The 22,547-nt window shown below is 36.0% G+C and overlaps 1 protein-coding gene across 1 annotated transcript in view; it reads right to left on the bottom strand.

Moving 5' to 3' along the window:
* The window catches only part of LIN7A (lin-7 homolog A, crumbs cell polarity complex component), a gene marked incomplete at its 5' end in the record, with an annotated part of 33,711 nt that extends 20,716 nt beyond the window's left edge, over positions 1-12,995 (bottom strand). The window contains 2 exons of the mRNA XM_081958456.1: positions 4,690-4,808; positions 12,950-12,995. Of these exons, the coding sequence (XP_081814582.1) occupies positions 4,690-4,808; positions 12,950-12,995 (165 nt within the window). The remainder of the gene's footprint in view (positions 1-4,689; positions 4,809-12,949) is intronic.
* Between the last annotated feature and the right edge of the window lie 9,552 nt (positions 12,996-22,547).

The raw sequence follows: 22,547 nt of genomic DNA, 5'->3' as shown, positions 1-22,547 counted from the left end.
CATGCAAAATATAATTATAACAGCTGTTTTAGACTTTCTGGATCAGAATATAATAACCATAAATAATACAAAATATTAGCATAAATATGCTTAGCAGGGAATTTGCTTCAGTAAGTCTTGGGTTGCCTAGCCAACTTAAAAAATTTGAGATTGCAACTGATTTCATGAAACGGATGCATGAAAACAAAATTACTTCTAAAAGTTCTGATTCATGCAATCCAGGGCTTTGTGGAAATACAAGTCAGGAGATGCCAATAGTGAAAGAAAAAAAAATCCTCTTGCTCATTTGACATCAGGGAAAAACTGTTTTTTTAAAAATAATGATTTGGATGGTCATCTATACTTGTCATTTATAATTAGAATAAAAAAAATTTCTATTTTGTTTGGGAGGAAAAGCCAAACATTTGAAGAAGACCAAAAAGTTATGTAGTTATGGTCAGCCCTAAAATGTCAAGTTCATATTCAAGTTATATTTCACCTCATTTTATCACCTGCATGAATTTGTCAAGTAACTGTTAGCAAAATCCCTATCTCTACAGAACATGTTCAGCCTATTTTTATTTTATTTCCCCTTAATCAACAAGTACAGCCATAAATGTGGTGTCTAATAGATAGGAAAATGACCCTTGAGTTATCAAATTATAGTCAGATTAAAGGTTCCGGTCAGAGAAATAGCTCAGAGGCCTAATGCTGTTATTTATTTTTTTAATGAGCAATGCGAGTATTGTAATCTTATACCTTTTAATCAATTTATTTCAATTTATTTGAAGAAAAGAGAAATAAAGTTAAAATCTAACTTTCTGAGGATTTTTACTACACCATCCAATTACAAAGAAATATTTACATATTTAGCAAGTCAATAATTCTAATAGAAAAATCCTGTCAAGAAAACATGTCAGGAAAACATTACTGAAGACTCCACAGAACTTGATTGCTGTAACATAGAGTGTTTGATATGCAAAGATAAATTGAGTAGAAGTCTCCTTAGCTGTAGAAAATCCATCAGGTACTTATCAAATATTAAAAGGGGAAGACTGGAGAAAGAACGATTGAATTTAAATTCAAATTTAGATTTCTTACTGCTGTGCCTTTCCCTTCTTAATTTTTGATTGGGGCCATTTTCATTTGCTCCCAAATTGATATAGATTCCAGAAAGAAACAGGAGCAACATCAGAGAGGGCAGCTCATGGAAATGAACAGATGATTAGATTGGAAGCAGCCATGGGCCACAGGCTGGCATTCACATATGGGATCTAAGGTAAATTTTCTAATCATGGAAGCAAAATGTGAAGGTAAACTTCTACAGAAAACTAAATAACGTAATGCTAATGTATCACAACTTAAGAAGGTGAGCAGAAAACAGAAAGTGTATCAAATATAAAGAAGTCAGTGTAGATTTGGGGAACCATGCTATTCACGTGAGGAATTGATCCTTTCTAAGCAATCAATTCTTTCTAAGCAAGAGTTCGATCTGCATATTGATTTTCCTTCACAGTCATCATTTCCTGAATGTCAATTTAAACGTTGGTTTGCTATATTTTTCCTTCAAAATTAAAAGAGTAAGAAAAGAAACTGCAATTGTCTTTGATAACTGTGGTAGATAACTGGTAATCAGAAACATAAAGATTAAAAAATGAAGAAAATGTTAGCAATAGTCAAGATGTTTGATTTTTTTTAAAAAAAAATACTTAAATGAGACATGTTAATGGAAGAAAAAAATAATTTGACTAATTTAGGAAAGGCAGAAAAAAAAATAAGGAAACGAAAAGGGAGAAAGAAAAAAATAAGCTTCCATGCTGTTATTGTAGTTGCTCTGGAGACCAAAGACAACCCAAACAGTATGGAGTTTAGAAGAAGAATTTTACTTAGAAATCTCATCAAAAAAAGAAACTCATTTTTGGACAGCCTCCAATGTTACTCATAACATGTATTTCACTTGTGGATATCCATCTGTTGCCTGATGTTATGATACCATATGTCTGGAATAAAGATGGGAGAATCAATTATAACTTTGGGGTTCAGGAATCTATCAAGCATGTTATGTACACTTAGTGATTATACTTTCGAAACATTTGTCCATCATGACTGATGATAAAATGTTGATTAAAGTGGATTCAGGTTTTTAAAAGAAAAATAATTTGTTTTCTAAGGAGAGTGCAAACTCTCACCATTTACTTGCACTAAAGTGAGCTTCCTAATAATGATCTAAAATTTAATCAGTTACAACCATAAACTGACAATACAGTCATATTTAGGCACATTCTAGATTTTTAAGTGTCTTTTTAACCGTGGGCTAGTTATCTTTATTCTATGAATACCAGAAAGTTAAGAGCAAAAAATAATAATTGTGTATGCTGGTATATTATTTCTACACATAGAATTCAATCATATACTGTATTTTTCGGACTATAAGATGCACCAGAGTATAAGACGCACCATTATTTTGAAGAGGTGAATTAAAAAAAGTTTTTGCACTCTGCATGCCTCCCAAACCCTCTGCATGCCTCATTTTTGCAAAAAAAAAAAAGGGGGGATACAGAGATTTGAGAGGCTTGTAGCATGCTTCTGGGGTTGGGGGGGGGCAAAACAAATAGGGCATGCAGAGGGTTTGGGAGGTTTGTAGAGCGCTCCTGAGGATGGGGAGGGAAAAAATGAGCAAAAACAGCCTTTTTTGGAGGAGCACTTTGCAAGCCTCCCAAACCCTCTGCACCTGCATTTTTTGCAAAGGGGGAGGGGTTTTGGTAGGCCAAAAATACTGTATTCAGTGTATAAGATGCACTGAATCACCCTCTTTTTGGGGAGAAAAGGTGTGTCTTATACTGCGACAAATATGGCAATATGTCATGCCAGTCTTTGGCAGAGTGTTGTTGTTAGTTGCGAAGTTGTGTTCGCGAACCCATGGACAACGTTCCTCCAGGCCTTTCTGTCCTCTACCATCCTCTGGAGAACGTCTGGAGATCATTTAAGGTCATTAACAGAGTGTACAATGTTCTAAATAGCTCATAGGCTTTATACACTTCAACACAACATTCATCATTATCGTGGGAATTCCCAGGAGTTGACTGCCTTTTTGTAGGTAGCCATCAACTGAAAAACTATATGTAAGTACAAAATAAATACTATGTGTAGTACAAAGCTAGAACTTTAGAAAAATGAATTACAAAAGTTAATAAACAGATTGAACAAAAGGGGAAAAGAGAACATGCATTCCCATTTTTTGCAGTAGTTCTACTTTTGCAGGGTGTTCTGCAAAGATGCTTTTAGGTTGTTTTATTCCTTACCGGGAACAAAAAAATCAGCAGCGTATAAAGAACAGTCAATTGTCAAGCTCTGCTAAATAGCTTTTAGTTCATTCAACCAATAGTGAATATCAATTCAAGTAATTTCTGAGTTTTGCTATATGTTAGCTGCTACTTTTTCACATATAAAAATGAAAAAGTATTTAAGCAATGTCATTGAAGTATTAATCCTTTCTGATATAGAGACCAACCTATGTACATTCTGTCATCAATTTGGTTGCTTCAATTAAGGCAGGGGTGTCCAAACTTGGGAACTTTAAGACTTGTGGACTTCAACTCCCAGAATTCCCCAGCCAGCATGGCTGGCTGGGGAATTCTGGGAGTTGAAGTCCACAAGTCTTAAAGTTCCCAAGTTTGGAGACCCCTGAATTAAGGGCTTTATTATGGAATCTTCTCTAAAACATTGCATAGTATTATTTATATTAGAGTTCAATAACTCTTCTACGTATGACGGATCAAAGAAGAATACAAAAAAATATAGTAAAAAGCAATGTCAAAAATCTAAATCCACAAAATTATTTAAGAGTTTTGAAATGTCACCATGTAATACAAGTTGGTAAATTAGTAAAGCCATAATTATTTAGTTTAAGCAATCAGTTTTTATTATTTTGAAAAAATAAAAGAAAGTGCCTATATGTAATAAAATATATCAGCATTGCTTAAAAATAAGGGTTACAATCAAAATTATATTTTTCATAGAAAACATTACAAATTTATGTATCAAATTCCAATGGGCTGTAATCGAATAAGCACCCTTGGTCTTAATAAGTTCTATTTCCTAGTAAATGTATTTAAGATTACATTGATAATCAGATTTTTCTGGGCATATCAATCCAGTGGTGTAGCCATAGTTGATCTGCAAGCACTAACATTCTCAGTGTGTGCCTGCCTTGATATTGAGGCAATGGTTAGAGGATTATTTAATTGGACTGGACTTCCCTGTTTAGCTCTCTCCCCATCTTTAGAGAGCTATCTCCAACAAACACTATAGACTCTGCAAACCTCCCAGCACACTGAACAAAAGAATGTAGCAAGAAACTAATAATTACTACATGTTCATTGGATTGTTCTCATAATTTGTCTGCCTGCACTCCATGATATAATGCTATCCCCTAATCCTCAGCATAACATAATTTGGAGGGTGGGTTCTGTATGTCAGACCAGACTTCATGTATTTTTATGCAAAAATTTATTTTTATTATTGCTGCATTGTTTGTGGACACATGCCAATGATTTCCAGAAACTCCACAGAGCAGTATTTATTTATTGGCATGGTATAGAGGTCTTTTCAATGGTGTGTTCACTCTATCTGCATTAACAGCAGTGGGTTTTCCAATCACCCCCACCCCCCACCCCCTGAGAATGTTTTGACAAAAATTTATTACCATACCTCTTTGATAGCTGTACAAAACTCACTCTGCAGTACTTTTTTAAGCGACTGTAACTTGTGTCCTGGTAATTCTCCCGAATCTTGAAGTTTCTCTAGTAATTCAATTGCTCTGGCAACATCTGAACAGATACAAATGAGAGGGGGGGGGAGAAAGAGAAGGAGAGAGAGAAGAAGAAGACAGGGGAAGAAAGAGAAGGAGAGAAAGAGAGAAAGGGAGGGAGAGAGAGAGAAAGAGAAGGAAAGAGAAAAGGAGAGAGAGAGAGAGAGAGAGAGAGAGAGAGAGAGAGAGAGAGAGAGAGAGAGAGAGAGAGAGAGAGAGAGAGAGAGAGATTGTTTCAGATAAAAGAGTATAAAATGTAACATATAGTGAATTTTTACCATGCAGAATTAGTTTAACTTTTTGACTTTATTATGATAACAGTTCAGTTCTGCAATTTTTTTTCTCCTATAGTCACTTACCTAGATAATTAGTTAATTTTGTGCTGGCAACCTTCAAAATACTAAGCTTCTCAAAATCTAACTCAAGGCTATATATAACTATAATCTTCACCTGCTCATAGGAAAAAAACAGGAAATTTATTCAGTGTGAAAAGAGAGTTGAAATACTTGGATGATGAGATATATTTCATTCAATGTGATGCATTACAGTCTTTCAAGTATGTCAAGAATATTCTGAACTGTGATTTTTAAATATTTTTTTAAAAATATTAGCTAATCACCTACAAATTTAATGAGCAGCCCTTCTATTTCACCCTTTGGTTAATTCAAAGATGCCAAAGAGCACTGGGATAAAGAGGGAATCCAGAGTGATCACTTGACATGTCCTTCCCTAATGACTATTATATGGATGCCATTACTTGTAGCTAGTTCACTGTAGCTACCTGTCAATAGTAGTTGTAGTCTATATTTAGAATTTATCAAATATTTTACTGAGATCAAAATACACTACATCTATATAATACGGTATTCCTGTGATCTACTAATCCTGTCATTGTATAAAAATAAATAAGGGTAGACTGTCATGGCTTCTTACTGAGAATCCTACATTAGCTCCTTGTGATGACGGCATTCTTTTTACTCTTTTCTGTTTTGAAGATGCACTGCTTAAAAATCTGTTCTAGAAGCTTGTCCAGAACTTACTGGTCTGTAGTTCTGGATAATTCTGGTTTGCATTTCTAAATATTTGGTTAACATTTGTTTTCCACAAGCACTCCTGTCACAACTCTAATCCCTCTATATTTCCAATATACCTATCAGGTTATATTTGTATTACTATATAGGATTTAAGTTCTTCCTGTTTGCCACTATGTTCATTGCTATATAGATAATGAAGATGTGGAATGTTACTTCTACTCGTCTCCCTAATGTCCTATACTGAGGATTTCTAAGTAACATTTTTTTGTCTTGTACCTTCCCTATTATGTGCAATCTTTATGTACCTGAATCAGTATTTCTTTCTTTCATCCTATTTAATTGAAAGCCATACTGTTAAGCGCTGTTTACAAGGTCCTTCCCTACTCTTGCATTTTCTCTACCTTTTTCAGGTACATCCCATTTGTGCCTCAGAGTCATTTGTGATGTTGTCCATGATTAGAAGTCCAAATCTTTCTTGACAATACTATCTTATTAGTCAATATTTCTTTTCCAGTATCCTATTTTTGCTTCTCATTTTTTGACCATCAAAGGAAAGATGAATGAAACATTATTTGCTCTCTAAAATCTTTATCCTTTTATTTAGGGCTTCAGACTTGTTTATAATCTGATGAAGTATTGGATTGCTTAATCTCATATGCTGAGCAGGGATGAATAATGATCAGTTAGCTTTATGAGCCTTGAAATTATTTCCAACACATGCTAGATATATTCATCTTTTCAGAAGAACCTGAGAACCACATGTTCCTCCCATGCTAAAGTCCTTACAAAAGTGTTTGAACACTCTCAGCTACCTGTCCTATTTCTAAAGAGTGTTGGCTGAATCTGAGTTGTTAGGCGTGAAATGCAGTTCCACCAGTCTGCAGCAGCTGCCCTTGTCTTTAATACCAGATGCATAGTTTGTGTGTTGGCAAAGAAGCAAACACACATATTCAGATATAAAACACTAAATTGAACAATAAACCAAATACCGTAACCCTCCCTAGAACTTAACAGATCAACCTCGTCATTCAGCAGATTCCTTTTGCAAAAGAAAAAAAAATCCTGTCCTTGTTTGATCCCCTGTTCATTTATTCCGGTTGTAAACTCTCAGCTGCTTGTTTATTTCTAAAAGATATTGGATAAATCTAATCAGTAATGATGTGCAATATCACTCAAAATGTTCATCTGCTTCATTAAAGCAATGGAGGAAAATAACCATTGCTGTCTCAAGCAATCCATGCTTTCTATTTGGATTTGGTCTGAGAAACCATTGGAGAGAAAAAGTTTTTTACAAATTCCTCTGTCCTACTCCCGTGTATAATTTACAATTAAATTCACTTCAGTTTATAATTTGTATTTTGTACAAGTTATACAGTTGATTAAAAATTAATATACAACATGATAAATATAGCATCAACAATATGGATCTGTGCTCTATGTAAAAAAAGGAAATAAGTTTAAAAGACTAATATTTGAAATATGCTGGCATTGCTTTTCTAAGCAGCAATGTAGATGTATGAAATTTTCACTATTTTCATTTATGTAACTTAAAGTTGATAGTCATATTCTAATGAACAAATGCATTTTTTTCAAAGTAGCGATCATTATATTAATTTTTCTGCTTTGTCTAATTTCCAGTTAGCCACATTCTTTTCCTCCTCTCCTTCCCATTCACACTACATCTTAACAGCTAATTTGAAAGTTCAGTTTTAGATTGCATTTATGAGGCCATAACCTCATTCTGTACATGGCTGCACTTAATTATCAATGAAAAGTAATTATTTTTATAAGGCTTTCTTCATAGTATGGTTTATAGCATGTCTAGAATCTTCCAATAAATTAGTGTGGTACTGTCAAATTAATGGATCCTATACATATATTTTAGGACATTAAGTTACACCACATTTGGAATGGTTCCAGAATTAGTCATGCTTAGAATAAACCCATTTAAATCAATGGGGCTAATAGTCATGGCTAAATTATCACTTATTTCACTGACTCTCAACTAACATAAGTAATTTGGATTTGATATATTGATACTTAGTCAATGACTGGCTGTATTGTGGCTACCTACTTACATGTTTGCTATTCTCCATACACAAAGCTCCTTTCTATTCTCAGTTAATGCTTTTTATATTCTATCATTCAATCTTACCCACTATATGTCAGATGATTTTATGTATTCCAAATCCCTTAAACCCTGGAACATCCACAATTCAATCTTCTAGTTAATTGTATGCTGCATGTTCCCAGCTCTGCCAGAATAGGTCTGTACAGGCTAAATGATAAAGCTTCTCAGATTAAACTGTAAAGTGATTGAATTTTCCATTATTTTGAAAATAAATTGTACATAATAAAGAAATAAGTCACTTTGTGCTGTTTTAAGAAGCTACGTGCTGACAAGAATTGCAGGAAGAAGTTCATGTGCTTGAGATTCAACTTAACTTACCAGTGAAAATTTCTCTAGTTTGAAATAATTTAATGCAAATTTTGGATAACATATGTGAAGGTCTCTATTAATGGGAAAAGGGCAGTATAGATTTATCTTTTCATAGTCGAGGAAAATAGAATTCAAAAGCTTTACAATGCAATCTTATGAAGCTGCAGCTGTAAATAAAGACCAGGGTCTTACTACATTCCTTATACCAGAAAAGCTTCAGTGACAAAGTGATTGTGTTACATAATCACAATCATAAATCAGTGTTACTATGTTAATGGGATTCATTATGACATGGGATGTGAAGCAGATAGATTTTGGAGGTTATGTGAGTTTTTCTCAGAGGCATGGTAACTGGGTTCTTTGGTCCAGATTTTTTTAATATAGATCTTTTCAACATTTATGGTGAAATCTTGCATCTCCTTCCAATAAAACTATGACAGCAAACAATCATTAAAAAACGGAAGAGATGATACAAGGCAAGAAAATTATTTCCACAAATGAGATCTACAGTAAATAATGGTTGATTGCTGTAAAATGTTTTGTGGCAAAGAAAAAGATATTCTATTTATTACATAACTGAGCATCCCATATTACAGTATTACACACACACACACACACACACACACACATCTCTATCTATCTATCTATCTATCTATCATCTATCTATCTATCTATCTATATCTACATCTACACCTATACCTATATCTATACCTATATCATCTATACCTATATCTATCTATCATCTATCTATCTATCTATCTATCTATCTATCTATCTATCTATCTATCTATCTATCTATCTATCTATACTTTCTGATAGCTTTCTGCTAACTTTTAATCAAAATCTAAAATCTCTTAGCTCTTAGACTAAATCATCTGCATTGTAAGCTAACTGCAATCATTTTGTATTGTTTCAGGAAATTTCTACATCCTCTTGATTAATGTTTGTATGAATCTTGCAAATGATCTATATCAGTGATGGCTAACCTTTTTGTTGTTGGGTGCCAAAAATGCAAGGACACGAGTGTGATAGGGGGCGTGCATGCCAGAACCCATAATGCAAAGTGCGCCCCCACAAACAAACTGTTCCTGTTTTTCACCCTCCCCAGGTTCCGGAGGCTTTCCTGAAGCCTGGGAGGGTGAAAATGACCTCCTCCAGCCCTCTGGAAGGCCAAAAATCAGCTAACCGGCAGCTCGTGTGCCAGCAATTATGGCTCCGCATGCCACCTGTGGCACACATGCCATAGGTTCACCATCATTGATCTATATAAATAGATGTTAAAAGAGTGGCAACATTGACATGTCTATAGGGGAAACTATCAGAAGTCATTGATAATCAACCAAGGAAAGTGGACTAAGTTAAAAAGGAAAGAAAATAATTGCAATCATTTATCTATCAGTGGTCCCAGTATCTGTAATTCTGATTAATCTGGTTCAGTACTGTAGGTTGTCAATGCAACTCTCCCTGTTCTTTTTTCATAAGGATTGTGGGATATATCATATTTCCATGTAGCTATCTGGTTTGAGTCAAACTCAACTTAACTCTTGGTAACCTCATATGGTAGATACATCCATGTTAGATTTGGGGGGGGGGGGCTGTAGTATGTAAAATGGTTTTCCACTGGTATGCTTCTTTGACTTAAAAGTCTAGCATACACCCCAGAATTCCTTGTTTGTCTCCTATCCAAGAACAAACAAGATGTTATTTTGTTTAGCCTCTGAGGCAAGACAAAATGTGTCAGGTGCTACCACTACTGAAATGTAGTTAAGACAGGCAAAACATTGCTTGAGTAGGATACTTCCATGTATATCTATGAGCAGAAGGGACAGAAAGAGAGAAAGAATGAGGACAAACAATGTAGAGCCAGGTCTCTTAGAAATTCTCCCCTTTAACTGTGCAAACGTAATGCCTCTTCTAAATAAGTTCTTCAAATTCTTTTCCTCTGCCTCTTCCATTCTTCTTGATATTATTTACTTTGAGGAGCAGCATTTTCTATTTCTTTTATGTTAGACAGTTCCCTGTTAGTTTTGTTTTCTAAATGCAAGCATCACTGTATGTGCATTGGAGGAATGGTTTGGATTATACTGGATGTAAACCAGAACTTAACTTTTCCCTGTATATGTATATGATTTACTGGGTACCAAGGATGCTGACAGCATTAACATCAAAACATTTCTAAACACATTTACAAGGAAAAGATCCAATTGAATTCATATAGACATTCTTCAGAAAAGTCCAGACTTCTACCTATTAGGACCATGAAGAGTGTTCAGAGAGAGGGACCTTTCAATGTATGCTAGTGAGAAGAACAATCTCTTTTTAAATTATTAGGCTACATATTTTGCAAGGTTTGCCTGCCTGTCTAAAAACTGCTCAAGGCTGTTTTCATATATGAATGATTTCATTTCATTTCACGTATGTGATAATTATGCCATTATGCAAATGCATTTATTAATGAACAATTATCTTCAGTTTCATGTGAAATGTTAAGTAGCTTCTAATTAAGTAATTAATATTGCTTAATATAACATCAGTATTAAATTCTGACCTAAATAGCATGTGAGGTTTATGTAATAAAGGATAGCTTTCCACCCTAGTATTTTATTTATTAGTATTTGTACTCTACTTTTGCGTAGCTGATTATTTACCACTTTTGGTGCATTCTCTAGCTGTGACTTAAACATATAAAATAAAAAGTTAAGAGTAATTTCAATTCTATTTAGTTTGTAAATAATAAAAATTATAAGTGCAGAGTGTAATGATTATAGTATGTGATAGTCATGCTTTCTTTTGGAAAATAAGATTCATGCTTCCTAATAGATTGCCATCTGTTCAACCTTTTGCTAAGAGATAATTTGTCTTGCTTAAAGTAGTTCACTGGGATGAAACTGCAGATTACACACTGAGTTTCTAACTATTTGGTAGAAACAGACACCCTTTTTTGTCAACAAACTGCTACTGCTAACACTTTCTATTTTCTGTTTGGATTAGCTATCATGAATTGCCCATTTCAGAAGTGAATTTTAAGTACTTTGGCAACATATAAATTCCCGGGTTCTTCATTACACTCCAACAAGCCATTCAAATTTATTCCAAGAATCTGAATTTTACACTGAGGGTAAAGCAGGAATTTGGGGATTTATTGTAATTCATTAATTACTTAAAATTAAGGATAGTTTTAAGAGTTCCTAAGAAGCTTCAGTTATACTGTATTTAGATTTTAAAATAAATATTTTGGAGCTCTTGAATATTGATTTATTAAAGTGGCAATCTTACTCATATGACAAAGGAGTTCCAGTAAAATCAATAGAACTTACTGCCTGGGTCACACAGGCGACAAGTAGTATCAAAAAGCAAATAAGAATGTAAACTGTTTTCCCTTTTATATTCTAATTAAGAGAATGTGATGTTTCCTTTGAGCAAACAGAGAATTGGTTTGAATTAGGGGATATTTTTTCCCTTCAAATGCAGTTCTATACTTGAAATGAAATTTCTTTTTCACACCTCTGTCTCTTCCACCTGCTCTTCTTTTCATTCCACTCCACTTGTTAATCAGGTGCTTAGTCTATCTGTCCCTCAATTTTATTATCTTTTGGAATTGTCAATCAACGTTTTCTTCTAAAAAAAAAAACTATGTGAGGATTTAATTACAGCCAAATTGCTGGTTTCTGCTTTCATTCAAAAATGTGGACTGCAAACATTCTGATAGCTTAATCAAAGCATCTGCATTCTGCAATGAACTGGTTATCAGTGGCAAGCAATAAGGACTGTACCTCAAATTTTGGTTTTGCAAATCTATGAATTTTTTCTCATCTCAGATTGAATGAAAAAGGAAAAAGAGTTTGACTGATGACCCCCACCCCCACCCCCATCATCAACAAAACAGAATCCATAGCATTTCCACCACAGGGGATAACATATAGATAAAAAGCAGTTATAAATAGCAGTATACAAGGGGATGCTAGTCCTTAGTAATCAAGCGTTAAAGTTATGGAAATCAGATTAAAAAATATCCTTTTCCTCTATTGGGTGAAACAGTGATAAAAGTCCAAATGTTGTCCTTTCTCAATGTTCCCTTTTCTTTATGCCTGGAACAAGAGTCTCCCCCACATTCCTAAATGCCAGTTGGGAGGGCGCTTGTATTTATTTGCAATGACAGTTCTCTGCCTTTGAAACCTGCCATGTTGGCATAGGCAACTCCAAGGTCTCCAGGAAATCTGATCTTGCTGCTGACCCTCCGCGATGCTAAACCTGCTCCTCCAAACTGGCACCCGGGCACCCGAGCCTCGGAATAAAGTTTCCCCGTCCTTCCCTTCTCGTTCACCACCGCGACCCTGAAGGTGGTCCCGTTCCGTTTGCTTCAAGTCCTGCAAGCTGATACGGAGGCGCAAGAGCGGGTCCCTTCGCCGCCGCGCTTCCCGCGGGGCAAGGGGCGAGGAGAGACAGCGAGCAAGCGGCCGGGCGGTTAAATCCCAACGCGTTGCCGCCGGCTGGGCAATAGATTGCTCCTCCGGGAAGTCGCCTCCGGGGAGTCCAACGTAGCGGAGGCTCTTGAGGTTGAATCTGGGGGGACCAAAACCACATCCAACCCCCCAAACCAACCTCTGACTCTCTGCCACCGAAAAGGTGGGGGAAAGCGAGGGAAGGCGGACGTCAGATCGCGGTGCCGAGCACAGCAGCGCTTACCTCGGTCCAGAGTGAGCGGCTGGACCGCTGTCAGCGTCGTCGCCATGTCTGCTGCTCGGCTGAAGCTGAAATGACGCCGGGCTCCAGCATCAGGCGGGAGTGTGATTGGGAGCGGGAGGGGAGGCAAGGAGGGGCTACGGGGAGGACGGGGAGGGAGAGGGAAGAGGACGGGAGGGATGGGGGGCAAGACCGGGAGATGCGTAAACGGTGTGTATGCGAGTGTGAAAGAGAGAAATGGGGTGGTGGTGGTGGAAAAGGGCGCGATCGAGTCTGTGCTCGCCGCCGCGACACAACAAGGCAGCGGTCTGGCGGTGGGGAAACGGCCTGTTGGTAGAGAGCGGCGGAGGCGAGGCAGGGTCATTGCGAGGCCCTTCGCATCCCTGGGCAACGGCCGAGAGTGCAAAGGCTCAAGGGAACTCCGGAAAACCGAGGGATCCTTTATTATGTCGAGCACCACAGCAGGTGCTTGCAAGGCAGAACACAAGAAGATAACCCGAGATGAACCAAGGAACTGGGCCAGCAAACCTGATAAAGTAGCAAGGCAGCTCAGCTGATTGCAACCTGTTGCAACCCATTTCCCTCTATGTGGAGTCCTTGGTGCTCTCAGAGCTTAGTTGGTGTCTTGCAGATGCTTCCCACTATATTAGCCAGGGTGAGAGTCATATACCATGCCTGAAGGTACCAAAATGAGAGAAACTGGGGAGGCAAAAAAGAAGCTCTTGGGCCATCTCTTCCTGAAGTATTTACTATCCAGCGTGTGAACTAGAAACTAGAAACAGTGTGTGAACTGGAAGCAAGTTATACATTAGAGGACCTCAAGAGGTTGCTCTTGCCAGCAAGTTCACCTGTGACATTTCAGCACTGAGTGATCAAGTAACTCATTTCATCCAAGCTGCCAAGAATTACCACAAGCTGAGAGCAGTAATGAACATCACAACTCACTCCATTGTTGGAGGCATAGTCAGAGCAACTAATTCCAGATAACTCACATTTATCAAGACATGCACATGCGCATACATGCATGTGTGTACGCACACACGCAGAAACACACTCACACAGAGGGAGTGGAATAACTCTCCCCATCTTTAAATGATGCAGGATTTTTTAAAAAAATTATCTCTTTGGGTTTTACATTGACATATAAATGCATATTAGTATCAATGGAATTTATCGGAAATAAAAAGAATCAGAAGTGATTGGAAGAAGGGGCCAATAAGATATTTAACCATACTGTACATACCTGAAAACATTAACACTTGATATTGCTCCCAGAAGAGCTGCAAATAATGAGCTGCAATTTGGTATTAACATAAAATGATATGGAGTCAAATGTTTATGTACAAGTACTCAAAGATATCTAGACAAAAGTGGTGAGTCACATACAGCCCTTAGGATACATTTTATAGCTTTGTATTAAGTCATATGGTTCAACCATGCAATTTAATCCATAGGTTGCAATGGATGAAGATATAATGTAGCTCATAAGCTATAATTTATAAATCAAATTTGTTGGGTTCAAAGATTATGTTACAATAAAAACAAAGAACAAAGAAATTATATAGTTTCTTATAGTGTGTGAATCCAGCAACTGAGGGAACAGTGGTCGGTGAAAATGCTCCAAATGAGTGTATTATGCAGCTTTGTTCACCATACTGTAATGACATCTCCAGTTTTTAACCTTCCCACTTGCTCTCCTCCTGTTTCCCCCCCTCAGTAGAAAATAAAACCTGTTAAGAAAGAAAACAGGGAATAATTGCAACATACCCTCCAGCTAGAAGCATGACTTACTGATACCTATAATTAGGATTCCCTGAGTGAAAGGACTCAGCTTTATTGAAGGCAGCAAGCTCTCAGAGATTTCATGGAGACTTAGATCTATTTGTTTGCTTGTTTTTATTAAAGCAGCATAAAGAGACCTGAAAAAGAGCAAGGTTTCCTTTTCAGATGTTGACTCCCTAGCACTACCTAATACTGAAATCCTATACTTATTGCCCAGAATTAGGCTAAGGTAGTTGCAAAGTAAGGCTTCTCAAACTTACCAAACTATGGCCTCACCCATATTTGTGATAGACTCTTGTCATATTTGTATCATTGCTCTACTTACAAAGGATCTTTGTGTCCCCTAAAATTTTAAATGAGGCACCAAGTTAATCAAAATTTATCAATCCACAATATTATACAATTTCAATTGTATTATATAATTGATGTTCTATCAACACTTTTAAGGAGAAAGAATTATGAAGAGGAATTTCTTATTTATTCCAAAAGGGCTAACGTCCATTTTATGCATGGCACCAGTTTGCAGGTCAGGGAAAGATAAAATACAAATGCTATTTTCTTTAAGTTATAATCCTGGCTAGAAAAAGCACATTATCACAGAATCCTCTCTTTTCTCTATGCAGGCATTTATATCAGGCAGGCTGAAAGTACTGAACCTCAGATTATTGTACACCTGTTTTGCAATTATTTTCCCAGTTTAAAAATAACAAGTGCTTACAGTAAGATGTAGAGTTCTTTGAGAAGATAGTCTTTTCAAACCTTCTATATCTGCTGTTGGTTGTATTTGAATATTATCAAAGTAAAACAAAAACACCCCCCCCCCCAAAGCTGATGCCATTTCACCCTGGATGTATTTCTCTACACAACAGTCATATATTAATTAGAAACCATAGTGACAATGTTAAGTGTATTGTATTAAGTTACTTTAAAACCAGTGGATCTCATTGGGACAGAAGGTTGCTTAACCCTCATTACTCTCTGCCATCTGTGTATAAACATATGTACCAAATAAACATTTTCTAAAGCACTTTTGGTCTTTTCATATATCAGTTCTACACTTTGGAAGCTGCAACTTTATAATATACAGTATTACAGAAACTGAAGTAGAACTATATGCTTGCCAAGTGAGTCAGTTTATCAAATCTGTATCTCTTGCCAACAAAACAATCTTTTACATGAAAGTATCAACCACATTGGTTTATAGCAATCCAGATTATGGTGAATAAGACCATCATTTCTCCAGAGCTGTCTCAGGACACATCTTCATTTATTAAAGAAAAATATCTTTGTAGTCAGTAAAATGGGCTGCTGTCATACAACTTCAGGTGTCTTTGTGCCCTTGCAGATTTACATCACATTTCTGTGGTACATTTTAAAGGGGTCCAGGGTTTGCAAAAGGGCACAGCAGAGATTATATATTATCTCTGTATAATTGGTAGGCTATAGATTGCTTCCCTGCAATCTGCTAAATAGACAATAGAATTCCAACAGATTGTTCCAGGTTTCAATGAAAACTGAAGAATGGTATCTATTGCCACTTACAGTACGTAACTTACAGTACGTAACATCACACTCTAAAAACCATCTGCTTAAGACTCCTTAAATGCCACCATTTTGAGTAGCTCAAAGTTCACAGTAGAAGTTGTCATTTTTGCTTTTAATTAGGGCCAAATTTTTGCTTTTAATTAGGGCCAAATTCTGTTCTGTGTTGGAAAATAAAAATTCTAATGATTGCCAGTTCTGATTTATAATCAGAGCTTTCTCCTCATAGAATGTAGACAGGTGAGTTCAAAGAGTGCTCTTTATAGCAAATAGCATGACAGTTTTAAACACAATATCTAGTTTAGATATTAAACCTATTTTTAATGCTGCTTTTAAAGAATTAAAATGGTCCATTGGGGAACTAAATGCATATCTGTGCAGTTCTGCATTGTGTTGTGATATATGGAGATTTAATCAAGGTCATATTTTGTTTGGAGCAATTCATATATGGTTCATTGGCTAACAAAAAAAGTATGCCTTACTAATGGGAGATAATAGGAGACTTGCACCATGCATGTCCTATACCTCCCCTCTGCATTTACAGTGTCTTGACAACTTCACAGACATTTATAACCTACTGTGTGTTTTCTGTTGTTTCTTCCATTCTTTTCCTATTGCATAAACCACTGAAGAAAAAAGAAAGAAAGAAAGAAAGAAAGAAAGAAAGAAAGAAAGAAAGAAAAGGAAAAGCAGCATAGTGTGTGCCATTTTTTTAATGATCGAACTACAAGCTGTTTATTAAGATTCATTCATATATGTTAACTCATCAAATATTGAATTCACATACAATGCAGTTTGTGATAGGAAGGAAAAGATTCTGTGCACTCAAAACCCCTCTAAAATTCAACTGTGTATTTTACCCATTTTTAAAAATCCAAAGCAGTTACAGATAATTGTATTCTGCACAGGATGTTTAGCCAAAGGTAAGAGAGAAGGGAGAACCACTTTGGTGTAGTGGTTAAAGGCATCAAGCTAGAGAATGCAAATTCTAGTTCCTCCTTAGCTACTAAGCCAGGTAGATGACCTTTGTTCAGTCACTCTTTCTCATCCCTAGGAAGGAGACGATCACAAGCCACTTCTGAAAACCTGCCTAGAAAACTGTAGACTACTCCAGGCAGGCATCAGGAGTAAAACACTGACTTCAAAGCATATACACACACATAAACAGGGAATGAATCCCTTTCTTTTTTGACATATCTTTTTACTGTATTGTCTTTTGGGTTTTGCACCTTTCCGTCAGTCTTGTCTCATGGTGACTACAAGGACAAGTCCTTGCAGTTTTGTTGGCAAGATTTTTGGAAGTGGCTTGTTACTTCATTCTTCTTAGGGATGAGAGAGAATGGTTGACCCCAAGTCACTTAGTTGACTTTCTGCCTAATACAGCATTAGAACTCAGATTTCCCCATTCCGTGTCCATGAGACCAAACTGGCTCTCTTATTGAAACAAAAAAGCAGAAATCACGGTTAAGATAATAGCTGATAAAAGAAGAAATTAGGAAACCTCCCATGCCACTCTGTGATATTACAGTGTGATCTTATCTAAGAACATGCATTTTTCAATATCTATAGCTCTGCTGTCTTTATTTATATTCTGTCTCATCTGGCTATTTATTACATTTATTTAGGCTGTCATCAGTTCTATACATCAGTTCTATACATTCTAATTATAGACCTGCTTTTTATAAATTATAAGTATCTAAGCAGTAGGTGTGAGCTTGAATGGACTCCAGAGGACAGGAAGGCATGGAGGAACGTTGTCCATGGGGTCACAATGGATCAGACATGACTTCGCAACTAACAACAACATATATTATAGCTGAATTTTATAGAAGAATGGACAGCTTCCTTATTTCATTACTTTCACTTGTGCCTTCATTTGTTAAATTTACAGCCTACCTTTCTTTAAAACAGCATATATAGTATTCTGTTCTCCATCTCCCATCCCCAAAACAATAGCCTTATGAAATAGATTGAGTTGAAAGAGATGACAAGTCCAAAGTGAGGTTTCATGGTTGAGAGTATATGTATGCTAACTATGTATGTTCGTTCGCTCATTCATTCATTCAGTCATTCATTCAGTGATTTATATGCCACCTACTTGCAGGACGTATCTATTATATGGATAATACTGACTTAACTAGGCAATGATCTATCTTTATGCAAGATGGCTTCCTAGCTTGCTGTTTACCATATCGCATTGGCTTTTAGCTTGCTTTTCACTAAGACTTTGTATCTAGATGAAAAGATTTGTAACATTGATTTCAAATGGAGTAGCCTATTATTTTGAGCCTTGGCACAGATAAGTATTTTGGTATAGGGGTAAAGGTATTAATCTAGAAACAGGGAGACAGTGAGTTCTAATCATGTCCCAGCTGGTTGGCTTTGGGCTAGTTATTTTTGTGAAGAAAACTGCCGGGCATTGTCCAACATTCACTCACATACTGTACATAACAAAATCCTAACAACAAGCATAAAAAACACATAAGATTGCTGGCTTCATATCTGTTAGCTCCAGATAAACTGATCTCATTAAGCAGGCCTGGAAAGGACCTCAGCCTAATATTCCAGATAAATCTGGCAAATCAGAGGCAGCATTACTACATGGGTTCATAGTTTGACTTGGTATTCTTCATTATTTGTTGGATTTATATCCCAGGTTTCTTCTACAAGCATACATAAACAATCTTCAGAATACTTCCTCTTATAGTCTTGAGAATAAAAACTAAATAAAATTCAGTCATAATCTTCATAAGGTCCCATAATTGTGAATTTAACTATAGGTTTTCTCAATCGTACTTCAGCATCCTTTCTAGAATACCACACTGGTAACTTCATAATTCAAACTATGCTCACCTCACATTACACAACCTGAATTTATTCAAAAAATATTGTGAAGTTTCAAAGGCACAAGAAAGCCCTCCCCCCAAATCCGAGTGTTTCAAAGCCATCTAAAAATAAACTGTAAAAACAACAACATTTGAAACACTATTATGGTAACATCTGGAGCTCCAATGAAATGTTCAATTGATCTGAGAATATGAATATAAATGGTTCTTATCAATACAGAGGCTAGTTTTATTTTACTATACAAATGAGATTTAGACCAAGTGCAGATTACAAATATATAACTTCAAAGAGCAGATGGCTTGATACTTTATTTGTAGCAAACAGGTTTTTTTTTTCTACTGACTCAAAGTAGATTTAGGACAGCAATATTATTCTTGTCATTATAGTATCTGAGTCAACTAAGAAGTTGACACATTTGCATAAAATAAGGGTGGCAAGATACAGCCAATGACTGCACATAACCTCCAGCTGTATTATTTGTGGCCTTCAGAGCCACACAACACTAAGCTGCCAAAATGCAGTATCAAATAGTAAAATAAATAATGACAGTGTAATTTCTAACTTCCTTTTCTGGAAACTGTTAAATTAGTGATCTTAACCTACCCAGGAACATTTTTTTAAAGAAACCCAAAATTTAAAAAAAAACATCCTTAGTTTCATTTCTCCAGTCCTCCCAGTTGTATTCTGGGTAAGTAGATAGGTAGACAGGTAGGCAATAGAGAATAACCTACCGTATTCATATTAAGGAAGTGTTGGGATTATGTTTACTCCATCATTTTTTCTCATTAAGAATGTTCTGAATAACTTAGCCTTTGTTGTACTGATATGATTTCTTATAGGGTAATTACATTCTATTCTGATTCTCATTGCTGTCGTCACTGGCTAATTAAATGTATGGGCCTCATTGGTGGTAATAGAAAGAATATTTTACTATGATGATTGGTTGATGAACAGCCAATGCCATAAATTTTCAAGGCTGAGTTGATTATATGAACAGACTTCCCAGAAACAGAGGAGGAGCTATACAATACAGTTTATGTGTCATAGTTCTGTTGTAGCGTAAGTAAAGAAAAAAAATATGAGATTTCATGGTACACAAAGGCTGATATAAGACAATTTAAATCATGTGTTGTAAGGCCAGTCTCATGTGCTTAAGGGAGACCATAAGTGTAGCTTAGGCTTTTGACTAAGATGAGAACTGCAAGATCTATGGAGCTAAAGAATGAGTATAAAACAGTTTTAATATAAGTCCCACTGAATTGATTGAGACCTTTTTCTGAATTTATATCCTAATTGATGGGTTGATATAACAGCCAGAGTAATTCCATACTGAAGGTGATAGCATAGTAATTGTGCACAACAGGGGTGTGGGCACAGGGAAGAACTGACAGGTCACATATGAGAAACCAGACAAAGAATTAAAACCTAGCTTTGTATGTTATTTCACATTATTGTCTATGGAGACAAGATGAAAAATACAGAAAAAGTTGTTCAAGGAACAAGCACAAAAAGAATGGAGACTGGTCAGTGTCTGTTTATTTAAGCACAGATCACTTGATATATTCAGCTAACAAAGGAATGAATAATGATCTAAAAGCATGATTAATTTTATTGTTTGTAATGAATGATTGAGGTAATTATTAAAAATACAAGATTGATGAGAGTTTTTGAATGTGGGATAAGCCTTTTATTGATAGTGTGTCAAGAGTGATCTTGAGTAAAAAAATAGACACCGAATTTAAAAAAATGAAGGAAGTGAGAGTGAAAATAAAACTGCAAGGAGAAGAAGCACGCGTTCAGTATGAAAAATTATTAGAAGGATAAGTTCCCAAGCTAATGAAAAAAGAATATCTTACTGCCTTAGTGAATGGTTCCACACTGAGCAGGCAGTAAGATAAGGCTATCCCTAAGATTACTTAATTTTTTTAAACAAATAATATATGTAAATTAGATGCTTGTGGTGATAGTAGGTATGTCTTGGTTGAGGACAGGGATATATCGGTAGATATAACTTTATATGCAGAAGAATTTGTGTTGGCCAAGGACCAAATTATTTGCATCAATTATTAAATAGAATGTGTAATGTAAAAATGAATCAAAGGTAGTTTTTGCCAGAGAAAATTGAATTAGAAATTACAAGCGTGCTCTCTCTCTCTCTCTCTCTCTCTCTCTCTCTCTCTCTCTCTGTCTCTCTCTCTGTCTCTGTCTCTCTCTCTCTCTCTCTCTCTCTCTCTCTCTCTCTCTCTCTCTCTCTCTCTCTGTCTCTCTCTCATGTGTGTAAAGCCTACAGCATGTATGTAAATTTGTGTATCTTGCTAGAATGTTTAATAAAGCTGGGAAAAATAGACTTTTCAAGAGATACTAATGCTTGCAGAAAGATGTTTACTGTTTTGATGAATGAAAGAGCATCCTTCTTTCCACTTTGTTATATAGAAGTGATGATTGTGTCTATGAGAAGAAACATAAAAGTAAGATGAGTACAGTGGGACTGAATTACTAAGAGTGTATATGATGCTACAAAAAGAATTAGGGTGGAGAGTGTGTGCGTGTAGCATGTGACTATATTAAATAGAAACATGATTATGCTACATTACATAAGCACCTTCCAATAAATATCCATTTAACTCTTGGACCTAGAGGCAAATATCCATATTAGTAACTATTCCTTTTTTAATATCTCATCTCACCACGGGAGCTTCATAATATTGTAACGCATAGAAAAGGTGGAAGAGAGATGATCAGTTTGTTATTGAGGCAGCAAAGTATATTATTGTGTACTGGAGAGATTCAATTAAAAGGTCTTGTAAATCAACCTTGAAATAAACTTAAGAGCTGGGATAAATATTCTCAGTAATGGCAAATCAGAATGATAAGCTAGAGCAAGTGTGCAATTTCCATCAGCTCTGAAACGAACCTCAAGCTTTAAGACTGAAAGCATACTCCAAAGGAGATTTGGAGGCTTTTCAGAGATCAGATAGTTGCCCTGAACTTTATCATTTCTCCAAAGTTAAAATAAAATAAATGAGAGTCACAAAATAGATGCTGATGGGCTGCACTTTTGTTGCTCTGAGATAGAATGTCTTAGATGACTCCATGCAAACCTACTCATGGTAGGCAACATTTTTTTATTGCAACTACTGTCATCAAAGATATGATCTAATTCTGGGATTATTAGAAAGCTCTGTTTCTGTTCAATGTTGCATTATTTTTTCTCCTTTGTTCTGAGAATTCTACTGAGTTTACAGTCCTTTCATGCAACCATTTATTTTTTTGCTTTCAAAAAAAGTCTCCATTTTGTTGCTGCTATTGATACAAGTCAGAAATCCTACCCAAAACTACCCAGATAACTCTTTTGTCCATTCTATTGGATATCACCATGGTTTCTGGGTTATAATTTGTAACTCTCTGGTTATGACCAATTATTAATAAT

Source organism: Natrix helvetica (genome assembly GCF_964273705.1).
Source record: "Natrix helvetica genome assembly, chromosome: 6".
Lineage (NCBI taxonomy): Eukaryota > Metazoa > Chordata > Lepidosauria > Squamata > Natricidae > Natrix > Natrix helvetica.
The sequence above is the reverse complement of the archived record's forward strand: the minus strand, read 5'-3'. Positions and strand labels throughout refer to the sequence as shown.